This window comes from Pan paniscus, chromosome 16, assembly GCF_029289425.2.
Source record: "Pan paniscus chromosome 16, NHGRI_mPanPan1-v2.0_pri, whole genome shotgun sequence".
NCBI classification, from domain to species: domain Eukaryota; kingdom Metazoa; phylum Chordata; class Mammalia; order Primates; family Hominidae; genus Pan; species Pan paniscus.
The window spans coordinates 91286054-91302181 of NC_073265.2; the positions used below are offsets into that span (position 1 = coordinate 91286054).

Genomic DNA, 16128 nt, shown 5'->3' on the forward strand with positions numbered 1-16128 from the left:
CATCTTAATTTTTTCATATGGTATGAGGTATGAATCCTCATACCTCATGTTTTGCATATGGATACACAATCATTCCAGCATCATTTGTTGAACATATTACCTTTCCTCCATTTTATTGCCTTCGAATCTTAATTAAAAATCAGTTGTCCATATATTTGTGTCTATTTCTAGACTCTGTTTTGCTGATTTATCTATCTAGACCAGCATGATTACTGTAGTTTCTCATAATTCTTGAAATCAAGCATAGTGACTCTTCCAAATTTGTTTTTATCTTTCAAAGTTCTTTTGGCTATTCTAGGTTCTTGTGCTTTCTATACGAATTTTAGAATCAGCATGTCACCTCTTACAGGGAAAAAAGGTCTGCTTGGGTATTGACTGGGATTGTACTGACTTTATAGATCAACTTGGGGATAATTGATATTTTAATAATATTTAGTCTTCCAAACCACGAACAAGGTATATTTCATTTATTTAGGCCTTCTTTAAATTTATCTCAGCAATGTTTTAAAGTTTTCACTGTATAGGTTGTGTATGTATGTATTACTCAGCTTGGGCTGCCAGAACAAAAATCCATAGGCTGTGTGGCTTAAATAAGAATCATTTATTCTTCACAGTTCTGCAGGCTGGGAAATCCAAGATCAATGTGCCAGCTGATTCAGTTCCTTGGTGAGGGCTTTCTTCCTAGTTTGCCAATGGCTGACTTCTCACTGTGTCCTCACACGGCAGAGAGAATCAGAAAGCCTCTGGCATCTCCTTAAAAGGGCACTAATCGTATCATGAGGGCTCCATCTTCATAATCTCATCTACACCTAATTACTTCCCAAAAGCCCCATTTCCAAACACCATCACATTGGGGGTTAGGACTTCAACATATAAATTTTGGGAGTCACAATTCAGTCCATAGCAACATATTTGTCAGTCTTATCCCAAAGTACTATCATATGTTTTGAGATGCTATTACAAATTGTTTCTTATTTGCAATTTCCAAGGGTTTATTATTATGAAATGCATATACAATTCATTTTTGTATGTTGATATTCCATACAATTTTTCTAAATTCACCTTACTTCTAATAGCTTTCTGTAGATTCCATCTGATCTCTACATAGATGATCATGTCATTTACAAGAGTTTTAATTCTTTCCAATCTAGGTGTTTTTTATTTCTCTTTCTTAACTTACTGCATCAGAAAGAACCTGCAGTACAATGATCAGAGAAGTAATGAGATAATCCTTACCTAATATCTGATTTTAAGAGTAAAGCATTCAGACTTTCACTATTAAGTATGAGCTTAGCTGTAGGTTTTTCATAGAGGCCTTTTATCAGGTTAAGAAAGTTCCCTTCCATTCCTAGTTTTGAGAGTTTTTATGAGATATGGATGTAGAATTTTGCCAAATACTTTTCCCTGCATCTACTGAGAGGATAATATGCTTTTTGTCTTTTTGTTTGTTTTCTTTTTTTTAGTTTGTGAATGTGGGGAATTACAATGATTCATTTTCTAATGTTAAACTACCTTTTCATTCCTGGGATTCAGTCCATTTGATTAAGATGTCCTTTTAAAAAAATTACTAGATTTGACTTACTAAAATGTTGTTTAAATTTTTTGATTTTATGTTCATGAGAGATGTTCAGTAGTTTTCTTTTAATTTCTTTGTCTTATTTTTCTATCACAGCAATATTAGCTTCATTAGCTTCATGAGGTGGTGAAGATTTCCTCCTCTTCAATTTTCTGGAAGAGTATCTCTAGATTGGTATTATTCCTTCTTTAATGTTTGGTAGAATTCACCAGTAAAACCATCTTGGCCTGGAGTTTTCTGTGTAGGAAGGTTTTTAACTATCAATTCAATTTCTGTAGTAGACATAGGGCTATTCAGATGATCTACTTCTTCTTGAGTAAAGTTTAATAGTTTTGTCTTTCAAAGATTTATCCATTTCATCTAAGCTGTCAAATGTATGAGCATAAAGTTATTCATAAAACTGCCTTATCTTTTTAACAGCTACAGAATCTGTAGTGATGACATCTGTCTCATTCCTGACATTTTTATTTGTCTTCTCTTTTTTCCCTCATCAGTCTGACTAAAGGTTTATCAATTTTATTGATCTTCTCAGAGAACCAGCTTTTGTTTTATTTTTATTCTTTATTTTCTATTTCAGTGATTTCTGCTCTGCTCTTTCTTATTTTCTTTCTTTTGCTTCCATTACATTGGGTGTAATTTGTTCTTCTTTTTCTATCTTAAGTAAAAGCTAAGTCATTGATTTTTCTTTTCTAATGCAGGTATTCAGTGCTATAAACATCCCTCTACCACTTAAATCGCATCCTACAAATTTTGATGTGTTTTTATTTCATTTGTTATATAAAATTGTCTAATTTTCCTTTGGATTTTGTGTTATCTATTTTTAATTCTATTGTGGTCAGTTAGGATTAGGGTTAAACATTAGGGTTAATTAAACATTTTGTTTTAATTGCATCCCTTTCAACTCATTGAGACTTGTTTTATGGTCCAGAATATGGTCTATTTTAGTAAATATTCTGTGTGCAATTTCAAAGAACAAATACTCGGATCCTTTTGTAGTTCATAAGCGTGATGACTGGGTGTACACACGTGTGTAAGATGTACCTCCCTCACCTTGGTACAACACTGGCATATTACCCACCCCACATGAAGCACACTGGATACAACACTGGCACATCACCCATCCAACATGAAACCAAAGAATGTATATTCTGCTGTTGTTATATAAACATCAATTAGGTCAAATTGTTTGAGAGTGAAACTTTGCATGGCAATTTTAACTTGAATTAACACAAAAACTTGAAAAAGTAAATTTTAAGTTCTAGGCAATATTGAAAAACAAAACATCCAGAATTCCACCAAATCCCTTAAAATACTCCACTTAATGGAATTTAGGTTAATAAAATCACTGAAGGAATATATTTCATGTCAAGAGATGATTAATCTATTGACCTAATTTAGAGAATCACAGCAGGTTAGAGCCGAATAAATCTCAGAGACTAGACCAAACGTCTATGTTTCAGTGACTCTGAAAGAATACAAGATGTGTTCGGGGCATCACACTGAATTTGTGACCACCCTGCTTCACTCTGTGTTATTGTTTACCTGCTCCACTGTGCAAAAGATGTGAGCATCGTCCTGCTGGAAGCGCCTCACTCTGGTCAAGCCGCTGAGAGTCCCTGACAGTTCATTTCTATGCAGAACTCCAAAATCAGCAAATCTAATAGGCATTTCCCTCCAAGATCGTGGACGATGGGCAAACATTAGACTAGAAAAGATGTGGTAACACACAGCTATTACACAGCACAGAAATATTAAATAATTATGTAAATACAAAGAAATTACAATTAAGCCTCAAGATTCATAAACTCCTTATTCTAGTTCTTAGATCACCAGGTTAAAAAAAATTCTTCCACAAATTAGTGAACCTTGCATTTACATCACTGCAGCACTCTGAGAAAGAAGCTTGTCTATTATCTCTTCCCAGAAATGCTGTTCCCTCCCCTTATCCACACAGTGAATCACCATTTACTGTTTATGATTCATTTCAAAGGCTACTTCTTAAATGAAGCCCTCCTAGACATTTCCCAGACAGGGCTAGGCAGTTTCTCCTCACGTTCCTGGAACACCTCAAACATGCCATCATTATGGCACTGGTCTTTTTATAACAGATTGTCTACATGCATGGCCCTGCCCACTCTGCTCATGAGCTCCATGAGGGAATGGTTTGTGTCTTAATCACCTCTGCACTTCTAGCTCCAAGCACAAAAAGCACTCAACTATGTTCTCTGTTGAATGAAAGACTTCTCTCCTGCAGAAAGCACTCCTAGCTTCCATATCCCATTGCCTCTAAGCCACCGTGGCCTTGCTTTCTTATTCTGAGGTGTAAAAAGACAAACTTAAATTCTCTACTTTCATTATAAAGTACGAGGCTATAATTTTAAAAGATGCCTTTGAGAAAATGAGTTAAGAAATTGTTAACACAAGTGTTTTACAATGCAAAACACTAGCATAGCTTCTACCTTCTGTTTAGAAAGAGAGGATACAGAATGTTTACATACCGGTGTTCCTAAAATTAAAGTTATATATATTTTTTACATGACATCATCATAAAGTTAAATTTCTTCTCATCTTCACTTAAAAGGGCAAAGAGCTTTCTTCAGTGTTCAGTTACCGGTTTTAATAATCATCTTCTAGGTAAATTTACTTGAAACTATGTATGTTGATAATACAAAAACTACGATTGTTGGGATTGTTTTTTGTGGACAATTATGCCTATTCAGTTTCAGTTGTACAATATGTTTGTCTTACAAGGTTGAATTTGCATACCAACTTTATGATAATTAGTCTTTCATAGAATCAAAGACAGCATTGATTGTAAAATGTATCTTCATTTTATGTGCTACAAAGAAAGAAAATAACCTATTAATTACATTATGATATAATGCTAAGATGCCACCAACTAAAAGATGCATTTCAACTTCAGAAATGTTGACATGTGGAAGAAAAATGGTATCTTGGAATCAGTGAAATCCAGAAACCCATTGATTATGACCTCATTGATCTTGTTATAATCCACCCAAACAGTATGAAAGAACTAAATATTCTGCAAATATGAACATTTGAAGTGCATTACTATAAGAAAGACAAATATTATAAAACTTATAAAATTGACACATAACATTATCCTTTAATCAGCACAAAAAAATGCAATGGTTACCAGCTAACATCCCATACCTGCCAAAGATCAAATCTATTTTCAAAAGTAAATCCATTCTCCAGAATGAAACAGCTTAGTAAAAATTAGTAATCACCACTCTTCAGATTAAAGGGACTCTTTCATTCCACAAAGCATTAAAAGCTAATTGTGACGAAGCGTGCTATGTGCTCTCATGAAAAGGCCTGCTTGGCTTTTAACACTCACCAGTGCCCTGGACAATTCATGGGTTTGAGGGCAAAAGTGTCCTTTTCAATCTCAAAGGTAAACATGTTCTCGCTGTAATGCTGCCAGTGGCCCGAGGCTTCCCAGAGTTTACTGTTGTACATATTGGGAGAGAGCACCTCCGTGAAGTCCCGTTTGTGATATTCCTCCTTCAAGATACATGCATTCAACATTAAAATCTGCTAGGGCAGATCACAATTCCATGCAAAGTAACACTATGAGCAAATATTTTCAAATTGGGCTCATGTCCTATATTAATTCATGATTAATGTACCCTCAGTTTTAGGTGTGGTGGTTTCTGGATCTTGAAAGAAAGATTTACATATGTTTAGTATAATTTCTATTGAGTACATTTATTTTATAGCATATAACAGTATATAGTATATAATGTTGTAGTTCTTTGAAAAGTAGTAATTGAAATACAATATATATAGAAACTCACTGTAATCACTCCAAAGTCCTTCTAGATAAACAGGTTTTTTCCTATTATTTAAGAGGCAGAAAAAATTTATAATTTAATAAGCCTGAATGCCATGTTGCATGTTATAATTTTGATTTATTTAGTTTTAAACAGAAATAAGAATTTTAGTGTATAACGATTTAAGTAGTTGATATTATTAAGTCATGAGCTGGCCTCCCTCCCTACCTATTAACAGCTTCCCTAATTGAATTACTGGAGACAGGAGAAGAGAGTTTTTTTCCAAGCAAAGTTTTAACTTTATTTAAACTTTCTTTAAAAACAAAACAATTAGGTGATCTTTGTTGGGTAAATATTTTATGTGCACTTTCCAAAAATGCATATTCTGCTGTTGTTTTACGAATGTCAATTAGGTCAAATTGTTTTGACAGTATTTGATAGGGACCCTTTGCATGACAGTTTTAATTTGGATGAACACAAAAACCTGAATAAGTAAGAATTCTGAGAATCCTTAGATTCTCAACATTTGTAAACCACTTAATGGACATCTGGCCCAAATCTAGAATGCCACGTATACTTTAAGCAAATTTGAAAAACTGTTTTCACAGCTAAAAAAACATAAAACATAACATTTTAAGATTACTAACAATGGCTTTATACAACTGAAAGGAATGTTGTCTGTTATTCTTCAGCAGGGCATCTTGGCAGTCCAGGGTAGACAGCTTAGGTCTCGGCCATTCAGTGAGCTGCTTCACCTATCCTTTGTTTTTACTAAATTAGAAAACCTTAACAGGTAGGGTGTGGTGGCTCACGCCTGTAATCCCAGCACTTTGGGAGGCCAAGGTAAGTGGATCACCTGAGGTCAGGAGTTTGAGACCAGCCTGGCTAACATGATGAAACCCCATCTCCACTAAAAATACAAAAATTAGCCAGGCGTGGTGGCGCACACCTGTAATCCCAGCTACTCAGGAGGCTGAAGCAGGAGAATCGCTTGAACCCAGGAGGTAGAGGTTGCAGTGAGCCAAGGTCACGCCATTGCACTCCAGCCTGGCCAACAAAGCTAGACTCCATCTCAAAAAAAGAAAGAAAATGTTTAACAAAATGATGTCATTAAGAATGGCAGTGATTATTGGCTATTTCAGATGGTTCCATATATTCAGATTAAACAAGGTCCCAGAAATTAAGGGTGAGTGTGTGGGTGTGTGTGTGGCAGGGTGTGCGTGTTCGCTTTTACTAAAAACTACTTTTAAAGTCTAGCTCAGGAGATACTGCTCAATGCATTTTTAATTCACTCTGAATGCAACCATGTTAGGAATGTATGTCTTCTTGAGATGTTTAGAAATGATTTTAAACTATCCCTGCAATGGACTGAATGTTTGTGTCTCCCCCAAAATTGTGATATTGATACCTTAACCCCAAGGTGATAGTATTAGGAAGTAGGGCCTCTGACAAGTGATTAGGTCATAAGGGTAGAGCCCTCATGAATGAGATTAGTGTCCTTATAAAAGGATTCGCAGAGAGCTCTCTGGTCCTCTTTCTGCCATCTGAGGTTACAAGAAGTCAGCAGTCTGCAACCTGGAAGAGGGCCCTCACCAGAACCCAACCATGCTGGGACCCTAATCTTAGACTTACTGCCTCTAGAACTGTGAGAAATACCCTTATGTTGTTTATAAGCTACCCAGTCTAGGGTACTTTGTTATAGCAGCACAAACTATAATCCCTATGAGATGAAGTGTCAACAACTATTATATTTTTACATAAATATATAGGAGATATCTATATATATTATGCTGCTGTATCTCTCCATATTGTAATATACATATTGTTTTGTCTCTCACACACACATATAAATAACAGAGAGATAAAGCAAACTGGCAAAATATTACCAACTGATGAATCCAAATGAAGGAAATATGGATGTTCATTGCATTGCATTTTAGTTTTTCTCTAGATTTGAACTTTTCAAGAGAAAAAGTTGGGGAGTAAAATATGTCTCATGCCATGCCATTAATTTCTTTCTCTAATGCTGGGAAAGAGTAAACTCTCAGTGATTAAGCAGTTCACAGCTCAGTCCAGTCTCCTGAAGAAATCCAGATAACTTATCTGGAACATTAAAAATCATATTTCATCCTGGAAATAATAGTTTAGGTTATTGAAGGAGCTGAATCTCTACCCATACCTAGTGATCTGGCCACTTAAAAACATCTAAATAGCTTCTAAGAATCAGTGTCATAAAATTGTTTTCAAGTAATTTCTCATTGTAAAAAATAAGGCAATTCCACATAAACAGCTCCTTTCCAAAACCCCATTAAAATAAGAGTAAAGAACGTTTTTATAAAAGCATAAATCTACCAGGACAAAGAAAATAGGAGAGAAGATGAATGCTATAATAATTTAGAATCTGCAAAGTAGGTGATCAAGTGTTAATTGCCTCAGAAGACCTAGGAAAGCCAAAACTAAATTGGCAGTGGGAGAAACCCAGAAGCAAGCTACTTTAACTGGGTATAGATTTCTAGGCTTCGCATTACTAAGGCATTGTTCCTGTCTTCTGTTTTTCAGTGTTTCCACTGAAAATTTCAATGCCATTCAGATACCCAGTCCTATGTCTGTGGCTTTTTTCTCTCTGGAAACATTTAGGATATTTTCTTCATCCTTGGAGCTCTGGAATCTTTCGATAACATGTTTTGGTGCCCAAAGTATGTTTTCACCAAAAACTGAGACATGCTTGGGAGTTGAGATTGTCCGTTGCCCATTATGGGCTCCCTTTACTATAGAACTGATAGGCAGAAAAGGACTTACTACCCTTGATCCCAATTACTTGGGGAAAGACTTACTACCCTTGATCGCAATTACTGGGAGAAGTCGTATTGCTTACAATGGAGTAAGGAGGACTGTGTCTGCAATTCAGTGGGGAGCCTTCGATATCAACACATCTAGCCACAACCATCAGTGGGAGCCCCGAAACCCCACAAAGAGCATTACTAAAAACTTGGATCCTAAGGGCAGACTGGGGCCATCCACTATTATTGGTTTAACTGTATTCTCCAAATAAGATATTTGGAAGTCCTAACTCCTAGTACTTCAGAATGTGTCCTTATTTGGAAGTAGGGTCTTTATAGAGGTAATCAAATTAAAATGAGATCATTAGGGTAGATCCTAATACTATATGGCTGGTCTCTTTATAAAAAGGAGAAATCTGGACACAGAGACAGATGCACACAAGGGGAAGACAATGTGAAGACACGCAGGGAGAACATCACGTGAAGACAGAGGATGGGAATGACGCTTCAACAAGCCAAGGAACACTGAAGATGACTGGCAACCACCAATAGCTAGGAGAAGGCAAGGAAGGATTCCCCCATGGGTTTTAGAGGGAACACAGCCTCGTCAACACCTTGATTTCACACTTCTGGCCTCCAAAACTGGGAGATAATAAATTTCTGTTGTTTTAAGTCACCTAGTTTATGGTATTTTGTTATAATACCCTAGGAAACTAATGCGCCCACCAAATAAAACAATGCCCATCTGGGGTGCCACCAGGATAAGGCGAATGTGGAATGAGTGATGGGAAAAGGCGGCTCTGATGTATCAGCTTGGCCCTAGCGTCCATCTGCAGAGGCTGAAACAGTTACATTTCGTTATGTCTTTTCCTTGCATTCTTACATGAAGGACACTCATGGTGGCCAATGTCACGATTCAGATTTAGGTGAAACTGAAATGACATCACCACATGATGATACATCGGCTGATTGGAGTTTGTGGGAGGAAACCAATGTCCTCAGTGTCCTCCAAGCAAAAGGCAAGAATGTGCTGAGAGGCACAGGGGGTGAGCCAGGCTGGTTATTCTCCATTTGCCACTGCCTGTCTCGCCTCATCTTGGCCCATTTTCCTTCCTTCTCTGCCCTGCACTGTGTTCCCCAAAGCTGACTTCTGTGGGCTCCACACAAGGCTTACTTGCTGTGATTATTATTTTTTTATTTTATAAAATATATACTTTTATTTTAAACACAATAGTATAATACAACATGCTTAAATTATGTTTCATGTGGAAAAAAAATAAGGTGTATAAAGAAAACCTGAACATTTTCTCTCATTCCACCCTTTACTGCCCTGAGATAATGCGAATGGCCTGGTGTTCCTGTATTTCAACCCTCTCCTCCATGACTGTGCAAACACAAAACACACATACAGGATTTTGTTGTTTTCTGCTTTTACCTATAAAAAGAAAGGATACACTATACATTTACTCTGTCACTTCCAGTTTTCAATGGTGAGGTATACTGAACCCCCTTCAAGTTAGTATGCATAGATGTATTTTTGTACTAACTGCATAGTGCTTTATTGTGTGGACATGTCACAGAGTATTTAATCCTTCTACTATTGAGAAACATAAGACTTTTCATTTTTGAATACTACAAACTATTCTGCAGTAAAGTTTTTTTCTATGTGATTTTAATTGTATATTTTAGATTCCTTTCTAAGAATATTGCTAGGAGTGTGCATTTTTTTCACATTAATATTTATTACCAGATTAGTAGCAATTTAAACTTTCTAAGTATATGATAACTGTTTCCTCACATTTCCTTCAGCAATGAAAATTATTTAATGGGTATCAATCTTTTTTTTTGAAACGGAGTCTCGCTCTGTCACACAGGCTGGAGTGAAGTGGCATGATCTCAGCTCACTGCAAGCTCCGTCTCCTGGGTTCACGCCATTCTCCTGCCTCAGCCTCCCGAGTAGCTGGGACTACAGGTGCCCACTACCACGCCTGGCTAATTTTTTTGCATTTTTAGTAGAGATGGGGTTTCACCGTATTAGCCAGGATGGTCTTGATCTCCTGACCTCGTGACCCACCCGCCTCAGCCTCCCAAAGTGCTGGGATTACAGGCATGAGCCACTGTGCCCGGCCAATGGGTATCAGCCTTAGAACTATTACCTCAATATTTATATATATATATATATTTGAAACAGAGTGTTGCTCTCTTGCCCAGGCTGGAGTGCAGTGGCACAATCTTGGCTCACTGAAGCCTCTACCTCCTGGGTTCAAGCAATTCTCGTGCCTCAGCCTCCCGAGTAGCTGAGATCACAAATGTGCACCACTACGCCTGGCTAATTTTTGTATTTTTAGTAGACACAGGGTTTCACCATGTTGGCCAGGCTGGTCTCGAACTCCTGGCTTCAAGCGATCCACCCCTCTCAGCCTCCCAAAGTGCTGGGATTACAAGAGTGAGTCACTATGCCCAGCCTTTTAAATTTTCTTCAATAAATTTTATTACACATATTTGAGATTCACAACATGATGTTATAGGACACAAATAAATAGTAAAAGAGTTACCTTTTTTGTGTGTGTGACAAGAGCAGTTAAAATCTAATTACTTAACAAAACTCCCTGATAAATATAGTTTTGTTAACTTTAGTCCTCATGTTCTATATTAGATCTCTAACCTTGTTGATCCTAGATATCTATTTTGTATCCTTTGATCTATATCCCCCCATTTCTTCTCCCCAACCCCTGACCATGGTAAGCACTGTTTAATTCTCTGTGTATGTACCTGAGCTCTCTCCTTTTTTTAGATTCATCAGCTCCCCTGGTTCTCAGGCCTCTGCACTCAGGCTAGAATTACATCTCCAACTTTCTTGGACCCTCAGATCATGGGATTTCTTGGCCTCCATAATCACACAAGCCAATTCCTCATAATAAATCTCTTCTTTTCTATATATCTTGTTGGTTCTGTTTCTGTGGAGAATCCTGACATGCTAATATGCTTTCCATATGGTTTCTGATTGGGTCTGACCAATGGAAAGTTCTAAAGGATTCATAGGGTAGTGGAAGAGAGAGGTCTGGATATTTCTTTCCCTGGTTCTCCCTGCTGTGGGTTTACTCAGGCTCTGGCTGTGTTCTACAGTTACAGCTTCTGTTGCGTGGCCTCTCCTCCATGGCTCCAAGCTCTCTGTGGGTTCTGGTATTATTACTCCATCTCCTCACTTCTCTCCTCCATGGCTCCAAGCTCTCTGTGGGTTCTGGTATTACTACTCCATCTCCTCACTTCTCTCCTCCATGGCTCCAAGCTCTCTGCGGGTTCTGGTATTACTACTCCATCTCCTCACTTCTCTCCTCCATGGCTCCAAGCTCTCTGCGGGTTCTGGTATTACTACTCCATCTCCTCACTTCTCTCCTCCATGGCTCCAAGCTCTCTGTGGGTTCTGGTATTACTACTCCATCTCCTCACTTCTCTCCTCCATGGCTCCAAGCTCTCTGCGGGTTCTGGTATTACTACTCCATCTCCTCACTTCTCTCCTCCATGGCTCCAAGCTCTCTGCGGGTTCTGGTATTACTACTCCATCTCCTCACTTCTCTCCTCCATGGCTCCAAGCTCTCTGCGGGTTCTGGTATTACTACTCCATCTCCTCACTTCTCTCCTCCAAGGCTCCAAGCTCTCTGTGGGTTCTAGTATTACTACTCCATCTCCTCACTTCTGCAGGCCTAGTGATGGAGGGGAAGGGATTCTTGCTATTGGTAATCCCTGGGCGCTCTATCATCCCTTGTTAGTTACCTTAGCCAGGCCCATATCTCCATAAATACTTCCTTCACTAGACTCTCTTCAGTTAAACCCTTGGAGTGCATCTTTCAGGACTCTCCCTGCAGAAGAGCTGAATGTTTTGAGGCCTGCCTTGTTCACAAAGACAAGCTTGGTCTAGAAATTCACTCCATCTAAGGTTGTGTGAAGAGGAAGCAAAAATTCCCCAAGTGGGTTATTAATATAATAACAAGAGAAGCCACTCCCCTCCCCACTCCAGGGTTTCAAGACATCCATCAACAAGTCAGGCAGATTCCAGGAAATGCAAAAGGTGTGACTGAGATGAGCTTTATAAAAGCAACCCTCATGCACAGCTGGTGGGAATGCAAAACAGTAGTCATTTTGGAAAGTAGTTTGGCATTTTCTTATAAACTTAAATTTACCATATCTATTCTCACACTGCTAATAAAGACATACCCAAGACTGGGTAATTCATGAAGGAAAGAGGTTTAACGGACTCACAGTTCAGCATGGCTGGTGGGGGCCTCACAATCATGGTGGAAGGCAAAGGAGAAGCAAAGGCACATCTTACATGGCAGCAGGCAAGGGACTTTGTGCAGGGGAACTCCCTTTTATAAAATGATCAGATCTCAAGAGACTTATTCACCACCACAAGAACAGTATGGGGGAAACCACCCCCATGATTCAATTATCTCCACCTGGCCCCACCCCTGACCCTTGGGGATTATTACAATTCAAGCTGAGATTTGGGTGTGGACACAGCCAAACCATATCACCATATGACCCTGAAATCACACTCCTAGGTATTTACTCTAGTAAAATGAAAACCTATGTTCATACAAAAAACTGTACATGAATGACAATAGCAGTTTTCATAACTGCCAAAAGCTGAAAACAACCCAAATGCCCCTCAACTGCAGGATGGATCTGAAGCAGTGGTATGTTCATATGATGGAATACTGCCCAGGGACAAAAGCAGAGGCCCGTTGGGGACACTCAACTCGGATGCATCTCCAGGGTGTTATGCTGGGTGAAAGCGGTCAGTCTCTAAAGGTTTTATAAAAGTATGATTCCATTTATATGCCAATATTTTAGGGGTAGAGAAAAAATCAGCAGTTCCCTGAGGTCAGGGCTGGGGAGGGTTTGATTTTAAAAGGGTAGCATGAGGGAGTTTTGAGGGGTGATGGAACTGTTCTGTATCTTGATTGCTGAGGTGATAACACAGTTCTGCATGTTATCAAAAAGGCGTACATTTTACTGCATGACAATTAAAAAAGTTAATTTAAAAAAAGGTAAGAAAAGTACAGAATCAGGTGACAGATATTTTCCAGAATGCAAGGAAAAAAAAATTCAAGGAGACTAACAAAAAGATCTATTTATTCACTATCAGTTGTCCACACAGTCAGTAACTAATATACAAACAAAAGTTCACTTGCCTTTACTTAAACCTAAGTGGAAGTCATTTTACCTGAGTCAAAAACTCAGAAATCCTGAAATTTCCCTCAGTGGGATCAGTGTGCACACCCAGCCCATCCTGGCCTCCTACCTCCCTTCCACAGAAATGCAGCAGTTCCAGTTCCGAGGAAAAGGATGCTTCCTGGTAGAATGCGGCCGTATATTCCACCGTGCTGAGCACCATGTATCCCCAGCACTCTGGCTACTACTGACTGGTCTAGGACTCAGCACCAAGGCAAAGGCTACTGATATTGGACCAGACCATGGCCCCTGAGGCAGCCCAGCTGTGACTGAGAGTCTGTCCCACAAGCATACCCTCTACTGGCTGGTGACTAACAGAACCAACTGGAACCTCAGGGAGGACCTTGAGGCACATGGAAGAGGGCAGAGAGGAAAAAAGACACAGGCAGATAGACTGAAAAATATTAAGACCCAACAGTATTCTTTTCTCCAGCAACGTACTTTAAATATAGAAACAGAGGCAGAAAATAAAAGGATAGGAAAAGATATATCATGCAAACACTAATGTAAGAAAGCTAGCTTGCCTATGTCAACACCAAAGGAGACTTTTAAAAAGATAGTTTTATTACAAAAGGTCAAATAGCCTATGAACCCATTTATATGTGACACCTAGAAATAGTCAATTTCATAGCGACAGAAACTAGAGTGGTGGTTACCAGAGGCTGGGGGAGGCAGGCATGGAAATTAGTGTTTAGTGCGTACAGAGATTAAGTGTAGGATGATGACAAAGTCCTGGAGAGTTTCGGATTTGCAAGATGGAAAGAGTTCTGGAGATGGACCATGACAGTTGCATAATAACATGAACGTACTTAGTGAGAATGAATTGCACACTTAAAAATAGTTAAAATGGTAAATTTTTGTATTATGTGTATTTTACCACAAAATGGCTTTATAGACGTAAAATTTACATGCCATAAAATTCACCAATTTTAAGTGTACAATTCAGTGACTTTTGACAAATGTATACAGTCATGCGACTTCTGCCACAGTCAAGATATAGAACATTTCTACCCTCCAGAAAGTTCCCTCCTGACCCTTTGGAGTCAATCCCCTCTCCCCACCCGCTGGACTCCTGATCTTCTTTCTGTCACTATAGTTTTGGCATTTCTGAAATGTCACATAATGGAATGGTGCCTTATGCATTCTCTGACTGTCTTATTTGGCTTAGTACGATACTTTCGAGGTTCCTCCTTCATGTGTATATCAGCATCTCACTGCTTGTAAATGCTGAGTTGTATTCCACAGCATGGACTTTCCACATTGTGTTTATCCTTTCACAAGCTGAATCTGGGTTGTTTCTGGTTCTGTGCTATTATACGTAACGCTTCTATGAACATCCAAATACAAGTCTCTGTGTAGATGTGGGCATATGTTTTTATTTATCTTGGGATAATTAGAAGTGGGGGCTGGGCGTGGTGGCTCACGTCTGTAATTCCAACACTTTGGGAGGCGGAGGCGGGCAAATCACCTGAGGTTGGGAGTTTGAGACCAGCATGACCAACATGGAGAAACCCCATCTCTACTAAAAATACAAAAATATTAGCTGGGTGTGGTGATGCATGCCTATAATCCCAGCTACTTGGGAGGCTGAGGCAGGAGAATCACTTGAACCTGGGAGGCAGAGGTTGTGGTGAGCTGAGATCATGCCATTGCACTCCAGCCTGGGCAACAAGGGCAAAACTCCGTCTTAGGAAAAAAATAAAATTAAATTAAAAAAAAGGCCGGGCGCGGCGGTGGCTCATGCCTATAATCCCAGCACTTTGGGAGGCCGAGGTGGGTGGATCACGAGGTCAGGAGATTGAGACCATCCTGGCTAACATGGTCTCTGCTAAAAATACAAAAAAATTAGCCAGGCATGGTGGTGGCAGGCGCCTGTAGTCCCAGCTACTCGGGAGGCTGAGGCAGGAGAATGCATGAGTCCAGGAGGCGGAGCTTGCAGTGAGCTGAGCTCGGGTCACGGCACTCCAGCCTGGACGACAGAGCGAGACTTTGTCTCAAAAAAAAAAAAAAAAAAAAAAAAAAAAAAGCGGGGCACGTTTATCTTTATAGGAAATGCCAAACTGCTACAAAGTAGTTCTACCATTTTACATTCCTACCAGCAGTAAGTGTTATACTTGCTCCACATTCTTGCCAATGCCTGATGTTTTTAGTCTTTCTATGATGGGAAGGGGACATTCTTCAATCAATAACCCTGGCATGAGACTCTACCTGAATACAGTCATGTAAGGGACCCAATGCAAGAACCACCCAGAGGAGCCTAAAATTTGCAACTATGAAAGACGGTAATGATGAAATGGCAGTTTTAAACTATTAAGTTCTGGGATACTTTGCTACGTTACAATAGCCATCCAGAACAGAATTTTGCACTGGATGTAGGTACTGCTATAACTGAGAAATAAAAATAAAATCCTAAGCTCCCCAACTGACTGAACAGACACCCTCTTGGCCAAAGGACCCCAGAGAAACCTTAAAAACTGAGTTACTGGCAGCGACAAGAGGTTGGACATGCCTAATTATACCCACTCTGTCACTAACAACCATTAGGCTTTCTTTCCTAGGAGTTAATCAGAAACAAGCCCTTTTGAAAGACTTGTTCCACCACTGATTTACACAACTGAGCAGCATTCCTTCCTGTTAAAAGACCACTCACCATGCACTGGTTCTGGTTGGTTTATAAAGGCTGCACACGGGATGCCTCTGTGTCCTCCATTTGACCTTTTGGTTATACAGCCTAATTTAA

The 16128-nt window shown here is 39.1% G+C and overlaps 1 protein-coding gene and 1 non-coding gene across 3 annotated transcripts in view; one reads left to right on the forward strand and one right to left on the reverse strand.

Moving 5' to 3' along the window:
• TARS3 (threonyl-tRNA synthetase 3) overlaps positions 1 to 16128 on the reverse strand; it is an 88800-nt gene that overhangs the window by 26093 nt on the left and 46579 nt on the right. For both annotated transcript variants that reach the window (XM_034939527.3, XM_063596960.1), the window contains 2 exons: positions 4938 to 5104; positions 3119 to 3281 (listed from right to left, as the gene is read on the reverse strand). In XM_034939527.3, the coding sequence (XP_034795418.1) occupies positions 3119 to 3281; positions 4938 to 5104 (330 nt within the window). The remainder of the gene's footprint in view (positions 1 to 3118; positions 3282 to 4937; positions 5105 to 16128) is intronic.
• Positions 2561 to 2660, forward strand: LOC112437369 (small nucleolar RNA U13). The gene has a single exon (XR_003025989.2). It is a non-coding gene; the product is annotated as a small nucleolar RNA U13 (small nucleolar RNA).